Source organism: Cardiocondyla obscurior, linkage group LG01 (assembly GCF_019399895.1).
Source record: "Cardiocondyla obscurior isolate alpha-2009 linkage group LG01, Cobs3.1, whole genome shotgun sequence".
In the NCBI taxonomy this organism is placed as follows: Eukaryota; Metazoa; Arthropoda; class Insecta; order Hymenoptera; family Formicidae; genus Cardiocondyla; species Cardiocondyla obscurior.
In genome coordinates this window covers 9,428,192-9,447,456 of record NC_091864.1, presented here as the reverse complement: position 1 = coordinate 9,447,456, position 19,265 = coordinate 9,428,192, and the positions used below count along the sequence as shown (strand labels likewise).

Below are 19,265 nucleotides of genomic sequence, written 5' to 3'. Positions count from 1 at the left end.
TATATTAATAACTTAAACGGAGAAGTAAAAAATAAACTTTGATAATCGTTTTGCGTTATATTTAGAAAAATATGTCGTTATACAATGTATGTTTTTGTAACTAGTGATTTAGGCAAATAAGTTATAAATTTTTTGGGATTATTTAAAAAAATTGCTGAGCTGCTTACTGCATCGCCAACAGCACTGACAAGTACGATCCCGAAGCATTCATGATCTAAAACAATATTAATTCTTTAAAATTTTATTTTATTTTTTTATTATTTCAATATTGCAATAATTTTTGCAGATATGCTTTTGCTACTTTTCTTTCTCTCGTCTTCACAGACGAGAAGTTTATATATAAATCTTACGCTTGTAAAAGATTGCAAGGAAAGATCCATCATCTTTCCCACTGTAAGTGTCAGTTGTTTCTGCGATCTTAATATGATAAATAATAGAAGACGACTTTCTGTAGACTTTAAATCGTACCAGGCACAGTTATATGCCGCAGCACCTATTTCTTTGCTCTATAAAAATAAAAATAAAATAATTTACAACGTTCGTAACATCCTTTTTAAACGTTCATAAAAGAAGGAAACAATTGTCTTTATCACTGACCTTATTATTTAAATACTCTCCGGCGTAGCAAAATATAAATGCTTCGAGATTAGTTATGGTGTAAAATAAAAATGATTTCAGTATTTGTTCAAGTGCATTGGGGCTACCAATCGCCTACAATTTTATATAAAAATTTATAACATAAAATAGAATATTAAAAAAAAATTAATTTAATTTTTTATTATCAGTAATTGCTTAAAAAATTATTGCACGGTCAGTGATACTCACTGTAACGATAAGAAAACCTAGCGAACATATCATTATCGTGTTAGACACAAATTGAAGCAATGCGATATACGAATAAAGATTTTCTATGTTTTTTGAAAAACCGATGATCTTTTGATGCTTTCGAATAATTTTATTCGTAGTTTTAGCGATTGATTTGGTTTCATTTTTACGAGGCACAAGCTGCACCAGCCAGTAACGCATAATTTCTATCTGGCCAGCCGTATGTAAGATCTAAATGTAGAGATAAAATTACATATTAACATAATTAATTTTATTAATAATTCACGAATGAGATTAACATTCCTAAATAAATGAAATAAACGCACAACGTGTTAAATAATACATATAATTAAAATTAATTTTATAAAATTTAGTATGCGTTATATAAATATATTAAATAAAATATATTAATTATATGTATTAAATATAAAATTAGTATTAAATAATATCCGGAATTTTTTATGTTAATATTTAAAGGAAACGGAACGTTAACTTACCAATGTCAATAGAAAGGAATTTGTTATACCAGCCGCCCACCCGCACAGAATCATAAATAAAAATTCGACAATTAAAATAATTCTGTATGTAGACTGCGTGGTTATATTGATAGGTATGTCCAGCTTGTTGATTAGAGGCAGTTCCTCCGTGGTATTTGCGATGTCAACATCAGCTAAAATGATACCGATGCAATATGCGACAATAGTCATCGTGTGAAGCGTAACGATCGCGTTTGCAATACGATCTGACATTTTCGCTTTGCGCTCTGTCTCGCGTATGCTGATACTATCCGTGCAATCGTTCCAATCTTCCGTCATCACTGCCAAGATTTCGACTAGTTTTCTGTGGACGATTACTTTCATTGATCGCGCTATCAACCGAGAGCTATTCTTAGCCGTTGTCACGTGAATTAATCTCGTAAAAAATTAATTACGATTTCTATTTTAAAAATCGGTGTTACGCATAAATTAGCTAATTAATCGATTCTATTGTTACAGTTTATTAAATTATATATATTTTTTTTTGTTACAGATCGACGCAGCTGCATCCACTGCTGTCAACGAAAGTGTCGTTACCGCCGATATTATTAATTATACCGGAAGTTTCACAAAGTATTCGGGCGTAATTTTTTGGTTTTTTTTTAAACGCGAGTGCTGGACAAGAACGCGCAAAGATGATCAATAATTTTCGCGATTGTAAAATCACGGTCGGGATGTTCGCGAGTGACTTGTGCGCGGAAAGATGACTCGACACGTCCCATCTGAGAGGAGGAGCAGGCCCGGGAAGAGCATCATGCATCGGCGGAGCAACTTTTAGGTAAATATCAATTGCTTTTTTTAAAAAATCTTTATAAAAATAAAGCTTTATCTTTATATTAATTTAAATAATAAAATGTCTACATTAATATGTTATATTCTATGTTACAGTCACCGGCAGAACTCGACAACTCCGCTGAAGCTCATGCAGATTGGTAAGTCGCATGATTCTTTTTTTGTAGTTCCTAATTAGGGTCCCTTAAATAATAGCGCACGCTACGCGCGCGCATGATTTCTTCTAGTATTGCAAATTACTTATGAATGTTCCCTGTTTATCGACAATTTTTTTCCTTATAAATTATTATTAATACGGTATTGTAATATAATAACACAAATGAAAAAAAACAATTAAAAATTATCTTTAAATAAGAGCTCTTTAAAGTACTATCTCACCTAAAGCTAGTCAAAATGTTATGCGGTATATTAAAAAGAAAGGTTTGCTACTACACAACACGTTATTCACAATTCTACTTTCGAGAAGAAAATTATTGCACTAACTCTTTTGAAAAATTATGATTTTAAAATTACAATTTTTTTTCTTTTTTTTTTTAATTAAAATACTGAGTCCGTATCAATTTAACATCACCATCGAACGTTTCCAACGTCGCATGCGAATTATATTTGCTACTTACTTCTGGTTCAACCAAAACACAATAAACTTTATAATTATTTTCGAATACGCGAGAAAGCTGGACAAACAATCCATTAGGTCCAAGATCTCGGCGGTGTGTACATGCGTCATAAAATAACGGTAGTGGAGAAATATGGTAACTGTCAAAGAGACGACCCAAAATACTCTGCAGAGCAGAACGCACGGCGCGCCCGGCCAAATACCGCACAGAATGAGCATGAACTTCAACGTGCGGTTAGGTGTACTTTTGCGAACCATCGCTTCTTATTTTTCTTTATTCCCGGTCGCGTACACGAGCGAATCCATCAAGGTATGTATAATAGAGCGAAGAATTCTCCGGCGGGTGAAAGAAATGTATTTTGATCAAACGCGCGCTCGCCCCCGACGAGAGTTCTGCGCGTCTATTATGGAACACTTGCGCGAAAAAAGACCGGAATATTCTGGGAAATCGGTAAACTCAACCTTCGGCAATTGATCGCGGCTGAAATTGCTCATGAAATATTTTCCTCTCGCTAGGTATCGCGGGTGCATTTTGTCGTGGTCATTAAATTCTATAAATTTAATGCAAGAGGCGTAGAGATATAGACAGGATCTCTCTTCTTTTTTTTCCCCTCTTTCTTATGCGTCGGTACCACAATCGCGAATTGCCAGTTTAAAATATGCAACGATACGTGCGGACGTAGACGCGACGATATATTGCACGTTCGACGGACGGCAGTGGCTACGGTGCGTTGAAAAAAAACTTTTAATCTCTGGGGGATGAGCGTTCAACTATGTGCAGTTCTACGGGACTTTACATCGCTTTACTTGTAACGGTTAAAAGTGGATTATGCAGGATAAATATTAGTACTGATGAAACGTAACTGGAATTAATGAACGGTTGGATTTGCATTTGAAAATGTACATGAACCAGTACATGTAAATCGGAACTTAAATGGAATACTGAAGTAGATTAAACGCCGTATTGTCGTTACCGTTGTATATTCAAACTTTTTACATTATGTTCTTCACACACGCGCTGTTTACGTGTACAATTGCATAACTCCTGGGACATCGGGATCTGTTAAAGTATTGCGATAACAAGAGTGACTTGTTTCTTCATTTATTTGTAAATTAACATTATTGCAAAATATCTAAATTGTATTACTATGTATGTTAGGCTATACTTTACTATTTTCATATTATGAAAATATATGTCGCACTATATGCACTATTTCTATTACTGAAAACATATTCGAGATATACGCTTCAGAACTACTGTATAAAAATCTTCAAATGTATATACGACGTACTTATTGCATAGCCAGCAATACCGACAAATATGATCCCGAGGCTTTCATGATCTATAATAGAGTATGAACTTTTTGTATTAGAGATTAATATGTCAAAAAATTGTTATTTTATTCTTAATTTCTTTTTTATGCATTTTAATTACTGCATATACTATAAGAAACAGACGAACTTAGTAAATCGGTATAAAAAAAAATAAATAAAATTAATGTAGATAAAAAGTAAATTTTATGTAAAGGGAAATCTTCATACAAATATTATGTACAATTATTATCGAAAATTATTTTGCGTGTTGCGTGAATCTTACACTTGTAAAAGATTCTAAAGAGAGGTCCATTATTTTTCCAACCGTGAGTGTCAATTGCTTCTGCGCTCTTAGTATCAAGAATATCAAGTTACGACTGTTTTCCGGTTTCATTTCGTACCAGGCGGAGTTGTACGCCGCGTTTCCGATAGCCTTGCTCTGCAAAGATCGAGAGATCGGGGATTATCGCGACGATTATCGGCGGCCCTTAGCTCCAAAACTTCAAACAGCTGATTTAGATTGCTCAATTATTGTTCACCTTGTTCTTCAAATATTCCCCTGCAAAGCAGAATATAAACGCTTCGAGGTTCGTTACGGTGTAAAACAAAAGGGACCGCACGATGTGCTCGGTCGCATCTGGACTACCAATTGCCTGTAATTTAAAAATAATTATTATTTCATTTTTAAAACTGTGGTCAAAGATCGACGCCCCATCGCCAGGGAATTTATTTCGTGGCAAAAAACGCACGTGACTAATCATGTAAAATTTAATAATCGTTATTACGCATAATAATTATTATTTCCACTCGCCGTTACAATGAGAAATCCTAAGGAGCAAATTAATACAGTGTTCGACGTGAATTGCACTAACGCAATGTACGTATATAAATCCTCAATGTATTCCGAGAAGCTAATGACTTTCTGATGCTTGCGAATAATTTTATTCGTCATAGCGACGATGGATTCGGATCTTTCCTCATTTTCTTTCGGCACGAGGTCGTTTAGCCAGCACCGCAGAATGTCCATTTGCCCACCTACGTGTAACGTCTGGAAATAAAAGTCACCGCGTTGCGCATAGAAAATTAATCGAAGAACCGAATGGCGCGTTTAAACAGCGTGGAAAGATGTCGGCTTGGTAACGGCTATTAATTAATGCTAATTGGCAATTATTTTTACAATTTGCGTTCTCGTGACGGCCGAATTTTCACTCGATTTAATTTACCCACCAAAGTTAATAGTAGAGCATTGAGTAGACCCGTTCCACAACCGGACATAATGAGATGCACGAACTGCATAGCCAGTAGCGTTTTGTACATGCGTTTGGTATTTATGTCGACAGGAAGCTCGACTTTTAAAAGAAGAGGCAATTCTGATTGATTAACGACGTCGACGTCGGTCAAGAAAATTCCGATACTGTACGCGACGATAGTTAGCGTATGAAGGGTGAACAGCGCGTTGGTGATACGGTCCGCTAGCTTAGCCTTGTACGCTGTTTCGCGCATATTAACGTCGCTATTAACGCAATCGTTCCAATCTTCTGCCATCATTGTCAAAATCTCGAGAAACTTTCTGAAATTTATTTTAATCGTGAATTATTCCAGTAAAGGCGATGTACATGGATATTATGCATTCTGATTTTTTTCCCTTTTTAGAAATAATCTTCAGGTAATATTATACATAAAAAAAAACTTTATAAATTATGTGTAATTGCTTACCGTTCGTTCGCCCAGAATATGATCAGTTTAATTGAAAACTTTACTTGCGTTAAAAAACTGCTGAAACAGTCCATCAAGTCGAAAAGATCGTGAGAATGCGAATGCATCAAAAGGTAACGGTAGTGACAAATTTCATCGGTCGCTAACGCGATAATCCAATACACCCTGCAAATAATAACGCAAGAGGTGCCCGGCCAGATGCCGCACAGAGTAAGCATTAATTTTAACGTACGATTAATTGTGCTTTTGCGCGTCATGATCCCTTATCCCTCGCGCTTTTTTTTTTCTTTTTTTTTCACGCGGAGGACAACATCGATAGAAACGCAACCGAACAAACGGAAGATAAAAGACGTGTATTTCGCTCCCTTTCCCCCTTCGTATTTGTCAACGAAGACCCGACGTGTATTCTGGAATAACTGCATAAAGACTGGGAAGCCCGGTGAGGTCGTCAAATAGTCGCTCCCCGTCAAGATCAGCCAATGAGAAGATCTCATTAAATATTTTTATCGCGGCGCATGCAGCCTTCGCTCGGTTCACCGTAGGTTCTCACAATATCGATACGAATAGAGGGTGAGCGCGCGTGGTCATCTTTCTGCCCTCCGGGCGCCGGTGATGTAATTGCGTATTTAAATATGCAATGATTCGTGCGTACGCGACGATCTGCGCGTGCGACGGTCAGTCCGTACTTCAGCGCACTCCGGAAAAAAAGTTTTTCGAGCTCCAAGCTGCCGGAGATGCGCCGGAGATGCAGTAGAGATGCGGCGGAGAAGCTGAAGTGTTACGGAAATGTACGGGGCTTGCTCTCGCATGCAAAGCAGCTAGCTTGTGTGATATTTATGAAAAAAATCAACAAGTGCGTAGAGTGCACGGATAAAAGTAAATGCAACGTGTTCGCGTACGCGAGAAGTGTATTTGGAGAGGGTTGATGGAAAGGGGGGATGTATTGTAGACAAACGGCATGTACACGTAACTTTTCTTGCATCAAGATTAACAGAAAAGAGGATTGAGAGGAAAGAATCTCCGCGCTGCGGCTCTCCGCGTACATTAATATCACGTTACGTCGATCTAAAAGCGTATATTTAAAAAATATTTACTATGCGTGTATATTTATACGAGAAACTATACACTATATCCAAATATGTCATCCTAATTGGAAACTTTAGGCTTCTACATGATCACTTGGCTCGGTCTACGTGATTGTCGCTTAGAAAGTATGAAGTGAACATTTTATTTCATTGCCAGCAGTACCGATAAGTACGAACCCGAAGCTTTCATAATCTACAACAAGATTAAGAAAAAGAAAAGCGTTATGATACACGACATAGAGGTAAAGATAACTGCGTCGTTATACGTAAAAGATTTAGTTATGAAGATACGTTGATATTGCTACGTGAAAATATGTCTTTTCGCTTTAACTATTACGTATCTTACATTCGTGAAGCACTCTAGGGAGAGAATGGCCATTTTGCCCGCAGTAAGCTTCAATTGCCTCTGCGATCTTAAAATTATAAATAATAAAACGTGGCTGTTCTTAGCCTTCATATTGTACCAAGCGAAATTGTACGCTGCATTCCCAACTGCCTTGCTCTGGAAAAATGAAAATAATAAAGACAAGCTGTACGGTAAACTTTTTTTTTCATATCTCTTAAAAATTTTCTAGTTTTGACGGTACGTGGTTATTAATATGTACGTCTTATTTATTGCTGTTATAGCAATTTTTCACGTTGCCAACCTTATTGCTGAGATATTCTCCGGCGAAGCAAAATATGAACGCCTCGAGGTTTGTTATTGTATAAAATAAAAGTGATCTCATTATTTGTTCGGTGGCGTCGGGACTGTCGAGTGCCTGACGTCGAAATATAAATTAATTAATTAAAATTACGAACATATAATAAAGGTTAATGTACAAAAAAAAAAAAAAAAAAACTAACGCAGTCTATTTTAAAGTAAGATAGATATTTTTATTTTTTAAATTTTACTCACAGTCACGATGAGAAATCCTAACGAGCAAATCATTAACGTATTCGATATGAACTTGGTCAGAGCAATGTACGAGTAGAGGTTTTCAATGCTTTCCGAGAGACTGATAATTTTCTGATGCTTTCGAATAATTTTAGTCATGAAAGTAACAAAGAAGTCGTGCGATTTCTCGACGTCTTTAGCTCCAACTTCTGTCAACCAACAAAGCAGGACATTCACTTGACTACCCACGTGTAAAGTCTGCAAATAAAAAAGCAATTTTTATTAATTTTAATATTGAACGAATAGACACACTGTTAGAAATAAACAAAGTTAAACACGTATTTGGACACACGAGTTTAAAACAGGCACTTGACTTCTCTCGAATTGGTTCGGTTACATTTTGTAATTTTTATATAAATGAGGCGTCGGGCTAGATATTAATTAAGAATGCAATAAAAATTTTTCCGTACAATACTCGCTACAGGCGTAAATTACCAGAGTTAAGAACAGAGCGTTGAACAAAGCGGCCGCCCAAGAGCATATTATCACGGCAATAAATTGCGTAGCTAACACCAGTCTGTATTTGCGCTGCGTGTCAATAACGAAGGGATATTCCATTCTCATCATGAGAGGCAGCTCAGTAGTTCGATCGGTGACGTCGGCGTCGGCCAGAAGGATACTGGTGACGTACACCGTCGCGGAAATCGTGTGAAAAATAATTAAACCGTTACATATACGACTCGACAGTTTCGCCTTCCTTGCCGTTTCGCGCAGCGCGGCGCCAGTACTATCGAACTCGTCCCAATCTTCCGCTGTCATTGTCAAGATTTCGACAAACTTTCTGAAACAATCGGCGAACACTATGCATTATTCGCAGCATATTTTTGCAGTACTTTGCGCACGTTTAGTCTTAATCTTAGTTAGAAAAGTTTAGTTATTGAATTTATTAAATTCATTCACCTTTGCTTTATCGAGAAAATAACAAGCTTGACGGACACTTTTAAAAGCGCCAAAAAGCTGCTCAGGCAATCCATCAAGTCAAAGAGATTGTGGAAACGGAAATGCGTCACGAAGTACTGGTAGTGAAGGAATTCGCTAATTGTCAGCGTAATCATCCAAAACACTTGGTAGAACATCATGCACGGTGCGCCTGGCCATACGCCGAACATGATCAGCATAAGTTTTACCGTGCGATTGATCGTACGTGTGCTCGCCATAATTTTCTTTCTACTGCTTATGTACAAGCCGGGACACAAAAACCTACGGACTACTTTCTCGCCGGGGAATAAAGAACTTGTATTATCTTTGAAATTATATTTTCTAGCTCCCAACAATGTCGCGACGTGCGCGCGTTGTAGAAAATTTGCGTGAAAGCTGCGAGATTCCAGGAACATTATAAGTAAATGGCACCCTCGAGTAGTTGATCAATGTCAATTGCTCATTAAATATTTTTCATCGAATGAACGTGCGTCCGTCATTCGCGTACGCTTGCCATAATTTCTCTCGCAAACGTCGCGAGAAAAAGGAGAGACCTTAGAGCCTTCGCCTCTTATCCCATGCGCCGGCGATATAATCGCGTACTTAAATATGCAATGATTCGTAGAATACGCGAACACTACGCACGGCGTGAGTCGTAATTCAACGTATTCCGGAAAAATTGTAAGGTTCATGCACCATGCAATAGAGAAATCCTCAAGTGTTACGGAAACACACGAGCTTTTTTTTCATGGATCGCATTTTGCAGCGCGTTTGTGCCGCGATGACATTTAGAAGAAACCAACGGGTGCGTACAATTTGTAGATAAAGAAACCTAAGGGTCGATGTGTTTACGTGGGTAAAAATGTACTTGACAATAGTTGAAATGTCCGGTTGCACCTCTAAGGTAGTCATACAAAAACGTATAATTTTTTTTTTATCTTAAAAGACTACCGTTGTCTATATTACAATTTTCTACATGTACAGTTGATAACTGCGTATATCACGTTGCTCTAAAAGTCACGTTGCTCTAAAAGTATATATTAAAAAAATATTTACTCTATGTATATATATATTGTATCGAAATATATATATTTTTTTTTTTAATTAGGAAAGTCCATTACTGTATGATAGCTTGGTTCATTATGCCGCGAATGTCACTTACAAGTACAATATAGATATTTCGGCGCTTATTTCATTGCCAGGAGTACCGATAAATAGGATCCTGAAGCCTTCATGATCTATAACAATATTGCTTCTATTACTAAAGCAGAATATACGTGCGTTACATTTATTGATAATAATAATAATAATAATAATAATAATAATATATGCAATAAATCTACGTAAAATATTTCGTGCGATAGAGAAATTCATCTCGAACTACGATAGAAACGTTCTTTAATTTTTCATATATCTTACACTTGTGAAGGAGTCTAATGAGAGCACCATCATCTTGCCGGCCGTAAGCTTTAATTGCCTCTGCGATCTCAAAATAATAAATAATAAAACGCGACTGTCCGAGCTTTTCATATTGTACCAAGCGGAATTGTACGCCGCGTTTCCGATGGCTTTGCTCTACAAGGATGAAGAGAATGAAAACAGCAATTTTGTAGAATTTATAATATTAGTTTAGTACCGCAATCGCATTTAGTAATAATCTTTTGTTGCCAACCTTATTGCTGAGATATTCTCCGGAGAAACAGAATATAAATGCTTCCAGAATTGTTACGGTATAAAATAAAAGGGATCTCACTATTTGTTCAGTGGCGTCGGGGCTCCCAATTGCCTAACGTTATAAAAGAATGGAAGTTAATATACTTGTCACTTACGAAAAGTGAGAAATAACATCGTATGTGAGCACAATTATTAAAATAAATTATTGTAGAGAATAATAAGTGATACAAATAATTAATACAATTGATTTTAAAGCGGAACATATAGTTTTATACATTAAATTTTTACATAAAAATATACTTTTTTTTTCACTTACGGTTACCATGAGAAATCCTAAGGAACACATCATCACCGTATTCGATATGAATTGCAGCAAGGCAATGTACGAATAAAGGTTCTCAATATTTTCGGACAATGTGATAATCTTTTGATGTTTCCGAATAATTCTCGTCGCGACGGTAAAGAACGAGTCACGGGTTTCCTTGGCGTCTTTAAATCCAATTTCCGTCAACCCATACAGCATGATATTTATTTGACTGACCACGTGCAATGTCTGTAAATTAAACCTCGGCCATTTACGATAACGTTAGAACAATTATTTATTTTAATATTTAAATATTATTTTAAATAATAATATTACCACAAATAAATTTATTAAGAAGCAGACGAGCGAATTAGAACTCAACTTTTTATTTTTCTCGAACACGCATCTTAATATTTATATGTAAAATTTATGTTAATACATCGGCGTCGAGCGTAACGAATTTGATAATATTCTGCTTATGATACTTGCTTATGTAGATGCAGGTTACCAGAGTTAGAAACAAAGCGTTGAATAAAGCCGCTCCCCAAGCGCACACCACCACGAAAACGAATTGCGTAGCTAATACGAGCCTGTATTTGCGTTGCGTGTCCACGGTGAAGGGATACTCCATTTTCATCATGAGAGGCAGTTCGGCCGTTCGATCGGTGACGTCGGCATCGGCCAGCAAAATACCAATGACGTACGCGAGCGCGCCGATTGTGTGAAGAATAATTAAACCATTACAAATGCGACTCGATAGCTTCGCTTTGATCTCCGTTTCGCGTAACGCCACGCCGTTATCGCAGTCGGTCCAGTCTTCCGCCATCGTAGACAGGATCTCCATGAATTTTCTACGAATAATCAAACGTCCGGTAACTCCCGCGTATTTACGCAACAATATTTACAGTATTAATTCCCTTTTTCGCCGCGTAAAATTAATTACTTAATTTGTTAGCCGCCGCTTACCGCTGCTTCAACGAAAAGATAATCAGCTTTACGGTTAGCTTCACGTGGGCCAAGAAGCTGCTCAGACAGTCCATCAGGTTAAAGAGATTGTCGAAGTGAAAATGCGTCACGAAGTATTGGTAGTGGAGAAACTCGTTAATCGCCAGCGTAATTAGCCAAAACACTCGGTAGAGTATCACGCATGATATACCCGGCCAAACGCCGAACATGATCAACATAAGTTCCACCGTCCGGTTGATCGTACGTTTGCTCGCCATTATTTCTTTCTCTATTATTTACAAGCTAGGACATCGAAGCCTAAATATCCTCTCGTCGTGACTTAAGAGGCACGTGCTATCTCGCTAAAATTGCACTCTTCGACCGCGGTTTGATCTGAGTCGTGGAAAATTTGCATGGAGACTGAACGATTCCGGGAGCATCGCGAAATAATAGCGCCTGGACGATTAATCGATTGATCATTAAATATTTTTATGCGGTCGCATGCGCATCACGACGAAATAGGTTCTTGTAATTTGAAAAAAGAAAAAAAAGAAAGGGAAGCGAACAAAGTCGCCTTGCGTTCACCCCTCCATAGGTGATGGGAATAATTTACGTAAATACGTAATGATCTGCACGCGGAGATGCACGTACGTCCGGTGGGGAGTCGCACTCGACGATCCTCGGAAAAGTCTTTCAGAGAATGGAAAAGAGATTCGAGGGAAAAAGATAGAGAAATTGGCTGGATAATTGTGCACAACATGTCGTTGAACTGCTATAAAGTCTTAACTTCTCGTGAGTAACCGCTTTTAAGAAAGGAAACCGCCTATCGAAGGTTGCCTTCTGCATCAAGTACTCAGGGTGTATACGTGACTTATTTACTTTAATAATTCAGAGTGAAAACGGCGTACGCGAGTACATTCAAAGTCACGGTGAAATAAAAAAGAAAAAAATAAAATAAAATACAGAAATATGAAAATGGCACGAAGTGAATACGAAATGATTACGAATCGAGTGAGCGAATTACTTATACGACCCTTTGACATCTCGTTATTTATAATTTATTAATGCCTCCCACAAATAAATACACTTCTTCTGTCTTTTGTATTTGCTGAGCTTGAGTAGGCTCTCGACACGACCAGAAAATAAATACACGTAAAACGTCCGATTGTAATTATGGCATTAAAATTACAAAATTACAAAGAAGTATAACAAGTCAAAGTAAGAATTCTTTCTTTCTTTCTCTCACTCGATAGAGTAATGCGACGGTGGCAAATTATAAGACTTAAAAATGCAAGACGCCGGCGCGCGCGGCAAGTGTATAATGTTCGAATAAAAGACCTGCGGGAAAATATGAAAAAAAATTACCGAAGCTTGCAAAGTGGAGCTAACAATGCCGCGACGGCAGAGTCAGGCGGCACTAGGTCGCATTGTTCGACTTCATCTGACAAACATTGCGTATTTTGAGTCATCGATCCACACCCCTGCCGTCCCAAGTTTTATTCTTGCTCCCGATTGAAATGCATACACGCGTGCAAGTGCGCACGCACGTGAAGGTAAACGTTAAATAAAACTCCAACAGTTTACGTCACTTTTATATTGCAATTCATTCATATGCAAATTTTTTGTGGCTATACAGATGTTAAATGCTCTGTAAAAAGTTTGACCTAAATACAATGCAGCTTCGGTTCAAGTCATTGCAAGTAGGACCGACAGGTAGGAAGCCGAAGCTTTCACAATCTGCAAGAATATTATTTGATTATTGTATTACGTTAGTTGGCTAATAATGAAAATTAATTGATGGTATTAATTTGTTTATATGTATATCAAGAGATAACTCGTTTTCTATTTTGTAACTGGCCCGGGATAATTATCGGCGAAATAATGGACAGGGTGGAATTTATAAATGTTTCGCGGAACAAGTTTCAAATAGACTTACACTACTGAATCGTTCTAGAGACAAGTTCATTACTTTTCCAATTGTAATGACTAATTGGTTCTGCGATCTCATTATTAACAACAATACTATTTGATTGTCTTTGCAATCTGATTCGTACCAGAGAGAATCGTATGCAGCGTCTCCGATACTTTTGCTCTATTAAATTTTATAACGTAAAAAAATCACATTATATTCTATGCACTTATTATACATATATAAAATATTAGTACTTAACGTTCAATGTTTTAACCTTAACGCTCAAATATTCTCCAGCAAAGCAATATATAAACGCTTCCATATTCATAACGAAGTAGAACATGATGTTTCTAATAATATTTTTAGATGCATTTGGTTCACCAATCGACTAAAATTTTAAGAAATATTTTAAGAGAACATAGATAAATGATAAAATAATGCATAGCTGAAAATGTCAATTAATTCTTTTTTACTCCAGGGATTCGACGGCCCAGTTTTATATATATATATATATATATTGATTCTTTTTAACCGCGGAATTAATTGAAATCGCTTACCGCGACAATTGTAAAACCCAAGCCGCAGATTATCAAAGTGTCCGTTACGAATAGCACCATCGCGATATACGAATACAAATCTTCGACCTGCTCTGAAAAGGCGATAATTTCCTGATGCTTTTTTATTATTTCCTTTATCGTAAAACGACTCGGGCTGCGCTTCTTCTTCTTTGGAAATACTTCCATCAAACTATTACGGAGGATATCGATTTGACCGCTTATATGTAATACCTAAAATGTGCATTCCTTTCTACCGCCGGTACGTAACAGAGATGGTAGAAAAAGAAGTTTGAATACCCGGATTAAATTTACGCTACGCTATATTTTTTTTTTAATCGATAAGCAACGTAAATTAATCAGTTATACAATTACATCTAATATAGGCGGTACTGCATATTTCACTGATCGAGAGATAATGATTAATAAAATATCGTGAAATTACTTGATGCGATTTAAGTAATTAATTTTTATTTATAATAAATGTGATTAAAGAATTAATTTCTACATGACGGAACTTACCAGATTAATTAGTACGATGTTCAACAAACCCATGCCGTCGGCGCACAGCAACAAATGAATAAATTGTACAACTATGACCGATTCGTAAATGAATCTTTGATTAGCGTCAAATGGCAAGTCCATGTCCAGGATGAACTGCTTGGTTCCGTTGGTGGCTGAGTCATTATTCGTTTGTTGAAAAATAACGCCGATGCTGTAAAAAATTACAGTTCCCGAATAAATGATCACCGTCATGTTAACGAGGCGCTGCGACAGCTTGGCATTGCATGTCGTCGCGAACATGCTGAATTTCGTCCTGGTGCACTTTTCCCAATCGATCGCCATCATAGTTAATATCCTGCTGAGCGTTCTACAAATGGTTTTCAATAGTCATAATCGGCAGTAGCGGGGCTGCAACGAAGCGTTACATGAATCATCGATGAAAAATTTATCATTGCACAATAATTTCACTCGTGCGTGCATGTTTATTTCCTCTTTGTAAACAATAATTAATTTATTATAGTAATTTGTCTTTAATTTAGCTTAATTACATTGTTTGCACTTGCAATTGCCAAATAAATTTTATTGATCAAAGTAATTGTTGAATCGGCATATTAAATTTACGTATTAACTTACTGCTGTTGTCGAACAATATTATAAAATATAATCGAGTCAAACAATATTTAAAGTAAATTTTTCACCGATGCCGCGCGTCACTTTCTACCGTTGCATATCTCACCGCTGTTTGTACCAGAAAATGACGAGCTTAAACGAAAATATCGTGTAAGTCATTGCCGCACTTAAAACATCTATCACTTTCGAGAAATCAATCGAATGATACCGCATTACAATGTATCGGTATTGAAAAATCTGCTCGAATGCGATCATCACGGTCCAAAACACCCTCAGTAGCAAAATGCCCGACGTGTTCGGCCAGATGCCAAAAATTCGCAGATAAATTTCTAACGTCCGACTAACCGCCTTTTCCACTTTCATATTTCTATTATTATTCTACATATAGATTTTTCTCCTGCCTCCACACTCTGTCTGCACTCTCGGTTTCGACAAAAGAATTTTTGACGGCGCTACAAAAAGTGTGTGATCAATCGACGTGCACGATGTAGCATCTTCCTGCGAACTGAGAGCTCGAAAGAGAGCACGAGTGGAGTTTACCCTCCCACGGTCCCGCGGCTTATTAAATATTTTGATCGCGACGTGCACAGATTGCGTGTACCATTGTCGACGAGGGGGAAAGAAAGAAAAAAAAAGTTTCCGGGTGGTCGACTATCTCGAATTCTCGGGCGAAATAATGTAGCGCGCGATGCGTCATGTTCTTTAAAAATTCAACAAATACAGATAGCAGCATGCAAACGTGCACAGGACATTAAACCTACGTTCGGTGACCGTAGAAAAAGTTTTGCATTTCCGTGAATAGGGGAGAATATTTTTGAGGAAGAGGGAAGACGGGAGGAATAAAAGTTTCTTTTTTTTTTTTTTTTTTCGAAGCTTCGTTTCCTTAATATTGTGAGATATTCTCTCCCGCGCGTATGCAGTAGGTGTATCGTGTGCATACGGTTCGCAACTTATTCTCGCGATGCATGTAAATCAGGCGATTTCGGACAGAGCTGGTACACGTCAGATACAGGTTGCGCGCAATAATCGTGAAAAAGTAAGTCGGAAGCGGGAAACGGGGAGACGAAAGTGCTGAGTGAAGTTTTATATTCCATTACCAGCGGTGTTTCTCGCAAACGGTAGCAAGCGTAGTATAAGCTTTAAAAAAATATCGTAAAATCCAGAGAGCTTATGTTAATCTTTCACAAAAAGCTCTTGCATAAGCATTTTAATGTTCTTTGGACGTCACGAATGTCTGAAGAAATAACTGATTACGTTAAAATTGTGTAATATTTTTGTCAAGATTTTAATTTATGCATTAGAGAAATAAATCAATTTAACCGTACGAAATAAATACAATATTTTTTTAAGTATAAAATTGTTACCACTGAGATTGATTTATTATTTATTTCGCAAGTTTGTGCCATTACTTCATGCTAATACCAAATGCGATTATGGTATTATCATGACTTAATTCATTGCTAATAAAACGGAAACATATGACGCCGATGCCTTCACAACCTATAATATTAATTAATAATAACGTATCACAAATACGTAATATAAAATATTAATAATTAATTACATAAAGCTAATTTTAAAAATTGACTTAAAAAAATGTTATTTTTAATTAAATACTCCATAAAAAAATCTACAATTTTTTAATAAAAAAAATCTTTTAATATTAATATTCAATATGTAGCATTCGTTAAAAATCTTCTAATAATATTTTATAGAAATCTTACACTAGCAAACCGTTCCAAGGAAAGATCCATGATTTTTCCAATTGTAATAGTTAATTGTTTCTGCGATCTCAGAATAATAAATAACACAATTCGACTCTTTTTGGTCGTGCCGTCGTACCAGAGAGAATCGTAAGCCGCGTCTCCAATCATTTTACCCTAAAAGAAAGAGGTAATTTTTAGATCTTGTATAATCAAAAGTATTAGCGCCGCTGTACTGTCAGCGCTAACCTTAGCATTCAAGTATTCACCAGCGAAACAATATGTAAATGCCTCGACGTTTATCACAACGTAAAATAATACGGACCTCACTAAGATCGCTGGTCCATTAGGCGTACCGATTGACTGTAATAACATCGAACGTAATAATTTAAAAACAATATGTTTCTCTTCATCTTTTAACTTGTTCTTTTTTTTTAACATACGATTTTCACGAGCAATATCAAAAATTATGTGGGCGGCAAAATTAATATTTATATTAATAATTCTTTTTATTTTAATTAAAAATTTTACGTGATAAAAAAATCGTGTAATTCATAAAGCGATGCTTTTTTCTCATGCTACTCACAGTGACGATAATAAATCCTAGACAGCATATAATGAGAGTATCCGACACGAAGAGCATCAGCACGATATACGTGAATAGATTTTCAATGTTCTTTGAAAATATGATAATCTGCTGATGCTTCTCTATTAACGTCTTTATCGTGACTTTATCCACAATGTGCGCCACGTTTTTGGAAAAAGTTTTTAGCAGCCAGTCGCGAAGTATATCGATTTGACCGCCGATGTGCACTATCTAGCTTTTCACGTTTAAAATAATAGAGCATTCGATCGTAAATCCGCGTTATTAATTGACATCGCGTACTCACCAGAATGACGATGAGCGAGTTTATCAAGGCAATTCCACCGGCGACCATTGTGAGATGAATAAACTCGAAGACCATTGTAAGCACGTACATGGGAGAAGTGTCGATTCGAAACGGTAGTTTCATCTTCAAGATGTGCTCCCGCGCGGACACGTTCAGTCTCTGAATATCGCCGGTATTAACGGCAAGCACACCGCAGCAGTACAAAATTATAGCAATTAACTGAAGAACGATAATATAGTTGGAAAAGCGGTGCGAGAGCTTGGCTCTACTAATCGTAATACGCAGGCTACAATCAGTCAAAACGCACTTCTTCCAGTCCAACGCCATCATTTGCAATATGTTGAAAAACGTTCTAAGAGAGGTTGCGTCAACGGCAAAATTATTGCTCAAATAAATAATTATTACTCGCGGATTAAATATAGACGTAACAAACTAATGAAAATAATAAAGACGATTAAACGTCTCTTACCGTTGATTTACCCATAAAATACTGAGCTTGACGATCAACAGACTGTACGCCATGGTACTGCTCACGCCATCCATCAAATCGGAGAAGTTACCTCTTTGAAAATGTGTCACCACGTACCGATACTGAAAAACTTGTACTACGCTCAAGATCACGACCCAGAAGAATCGGACTAAGACGGTGAACGGTAGATACGGCCAGATGCCGTAAGCACGAAGACCGATGTTCACCAAGCGACTGACGGTACTCGTCTCCATGCTTCCTGCGAGAGACGGCAAAACGGGCCAAGGGTAGCTCGGGACGTACACCACCCGACAATTTTGCACGCTGAAAACCTCGAGGAGGTGGAGCCTTCAAGAGGAACGCAATTCCGTGTCGTCGAACGTTCCGCCAATCGTGCAAGCACTCATTAAATATTTCTATATCGCCACGTATGGTAAAACTTTGATTTGGACCACGTGCAACGATCTCATCGACGATCGCAAAACTCGTACGTAAAAAAAAAAAAAGTTGAGGACGCCGCTTCTCCCCCCGCGAAGTTGAGCTTCTGACCACGGACAATATGACCCGCGTGCCTTCTTTAAAAATGCAACGACCTCGGGAGTGCAGCTTCCATGACCTGCACGACGCGAAGTTAAAAAGTTCTTGCCGAGGGTTTGTGATGCGTCGCAAGGGAGAACGACGAACGAACATATCACTGGGGGTGTGTTTCTCTGAAAACGGGCTTTGTCCGTGGTTTATAACTCGCGTTGCAAGTAGTCGGAAATTGGAAGTAATACGACAAAGACGGCAATGCAAGGTAGAATATCTAGAAAAAAAAGCACGAGGTTTATGGATTTTAAATGAGTCTTCTTTTTATGTGCGTTATGAAATATTGCCTATGGTGACATCTATTTCGTGCTATTTCAACGAATCTGAATATTTTTCTGGCAAAATGGAAAAGT

The 19,265-nt window shown here is 37.2% G+C and overlaps 6 protein-coding genes across 7 annotated transcripts; all 6 read right to left on the bottom strand.

Moving 5' to 3' along the window:
- Positions 1-4: 4 nt before the first annotated feature.
- LOC139102481 (odorant receptor 13a-like) lies at positions 5-3,042 on the bottom strand. Of its 2 annotated transcripts, XM_070656398.1 has the most exons (6): positions 2,771-3,042; positions 1,323-1,665; positions 826-1,056; positions 598-711; positions 351-506; positions 5-214 (listed from the first exon to the last, which is right to left on the bottom strand). In XM_070656398.1, exons 1-6 carry the CDS (start codon positions 3,025-3,027, stop codon positions 164-166), a joined length of 1,152 nt encoding a protein of 383 aa, XP_070512499.1. In that variant the 5' UTR covers positions 3,028-3,042; the 3' UTR covers positions 5-163. The 2 variants fall into 2 exon arrangements, with proteins under 2 accessions (XP_070512499.1, XP_070512506.1); XM_070656405.1 differs by having other exon boundaries at positions 5-506; positions 2,771-3,035.
- A 984-nt stretch (positions 3,043-4,026) lies between these two features.
- LOC139102720 (odorant receptor 13a-like) lies at positions 4,027-6,123 on the bottom strand. Its single transcript, XM_070656831.1, has 6 exons — positions 5,800-6,123; positions 5,311-5,653; positions 4,895-5,131; positions 4,623-4,736; positions 4,367-4,522; positions 4,027-4,112 (listed from the first exon to the last, which is right to left on the bottom strand). The coding sequence occupies exons 1-6, from the start codon at positions 6,054-6,056 to the stop codon at positions 4,062-4,064; spliced, it is 1,158 nt and encodes a 385-aa protein (XP_070512932.1). The 5' UTR covers positions 6,057-6,123; the 3' UTR covers positions 4,027-4,061.
- Positions 6,124-6,972: 849 nt separating this feature from the next.
- LOC139102708 (odorant receptor 13a-like) lies at positions 6,973-9,751 on the bottom strand. The gene is made up of 6 exons (XM_070656816.1): positions 8,722-9,751; positions 8,257-8,602; positions 7,783-8,019; positions 7,532-7,645; positions 7,231-7,386; positions 6,973-7,077 (listed from the first exon to the last, which is right to left on the bottom strand). Exons 1-6 carry the CDS (start codon positions 9,153-9,155, stop codon positions 7,027-7,029), a joined length of 1,338 nt encoding a protein of 445 aa, XP_070512917.1. The 5' UTR covers positions 9,156-9,751; the 3' UTR covers positions 6,973-7,026.
- Positions 9,752-9,762: 11 nt separating this feature from the next.
- Positions 9,763-12,405, bottom strand: LOC139102739 (odorant receptor 4-like). The gene is made up of 6 exons (XM_070656860.1): positions 11,684-12,405; positions 11,226-11,568; positions 10,730-10,966; positions 10,412-10,525; positions 10,159-10,314; positions 9,763-9,977 (listed from the first exon to the last, which is right to left on the bottom strand). The coding sequence occupies exons 1-6, from the start codon at positions 11,938-11,940 to the stop codon at positions 9,927-9,929; spliced, it is 1,158 nt and encodes a 385-aa protein (XP_070512961.1). The 5' UTR covers positions 11,941-12,405; the 3' UTR covers positions 9,763-9,926.
- A 337-nt stretch (positions 12,406-12,742) lies between these two features.
- Positions 12,743-15,626, bottom strand: LOC139102512 (odorant receptor 85b-like). The gene is made up of 6 exons (XM_070656452.1): positions 15,369-15,626; positions 14,651-14,999; positions 14,132-14,362; positions 13,849-13,962; positions 13,599-13,754; positions 12,743-13,399 (listed from the first exon to the last, which is right to left on the bottom strand). The coding sequence occupies exons 1-6, from the start codon at positions 15,623-15,625 to the stop codon at positions 13,349-13,351; spliced, it is 1,158 nt and encodes a 385-aa protein (XP_070512553.1). The 5' UTR covers position 15,626; the 3' UTR covers positions 12,743-13,348.
- Positions 15,627-16,669: 1,043 nt separating this feature from the next.
- Positions 16,670-18,598, bottom strand: LOC139102506 (odorant receptor 13a-like). The gene is made up of 6 exons (XM_070656438.1): positions 18,325-18,598; positions 17,856-18,207; positions 17,552-17,782; positions 17,215-17,328; positions 16,987-17,142; positions 16,670-16,762 (listed from the first exon to the last, which is right to left on the bottom strand). The coding sequence occupies exons 1-6, from the start codon at positions 18,576-18,578 to the stop codon at positions 16,712-16,714; spliced, it is 1,158 nt and encodes a 385-aa protein (XP_070512539.1). The 5' UTR covers positions 18,579-18,598; the 3' UTR covers positions 16,670-16,711.
- Between the last annotated feature and the right edge of the window lie 667 nt (positions 18,599-19,265).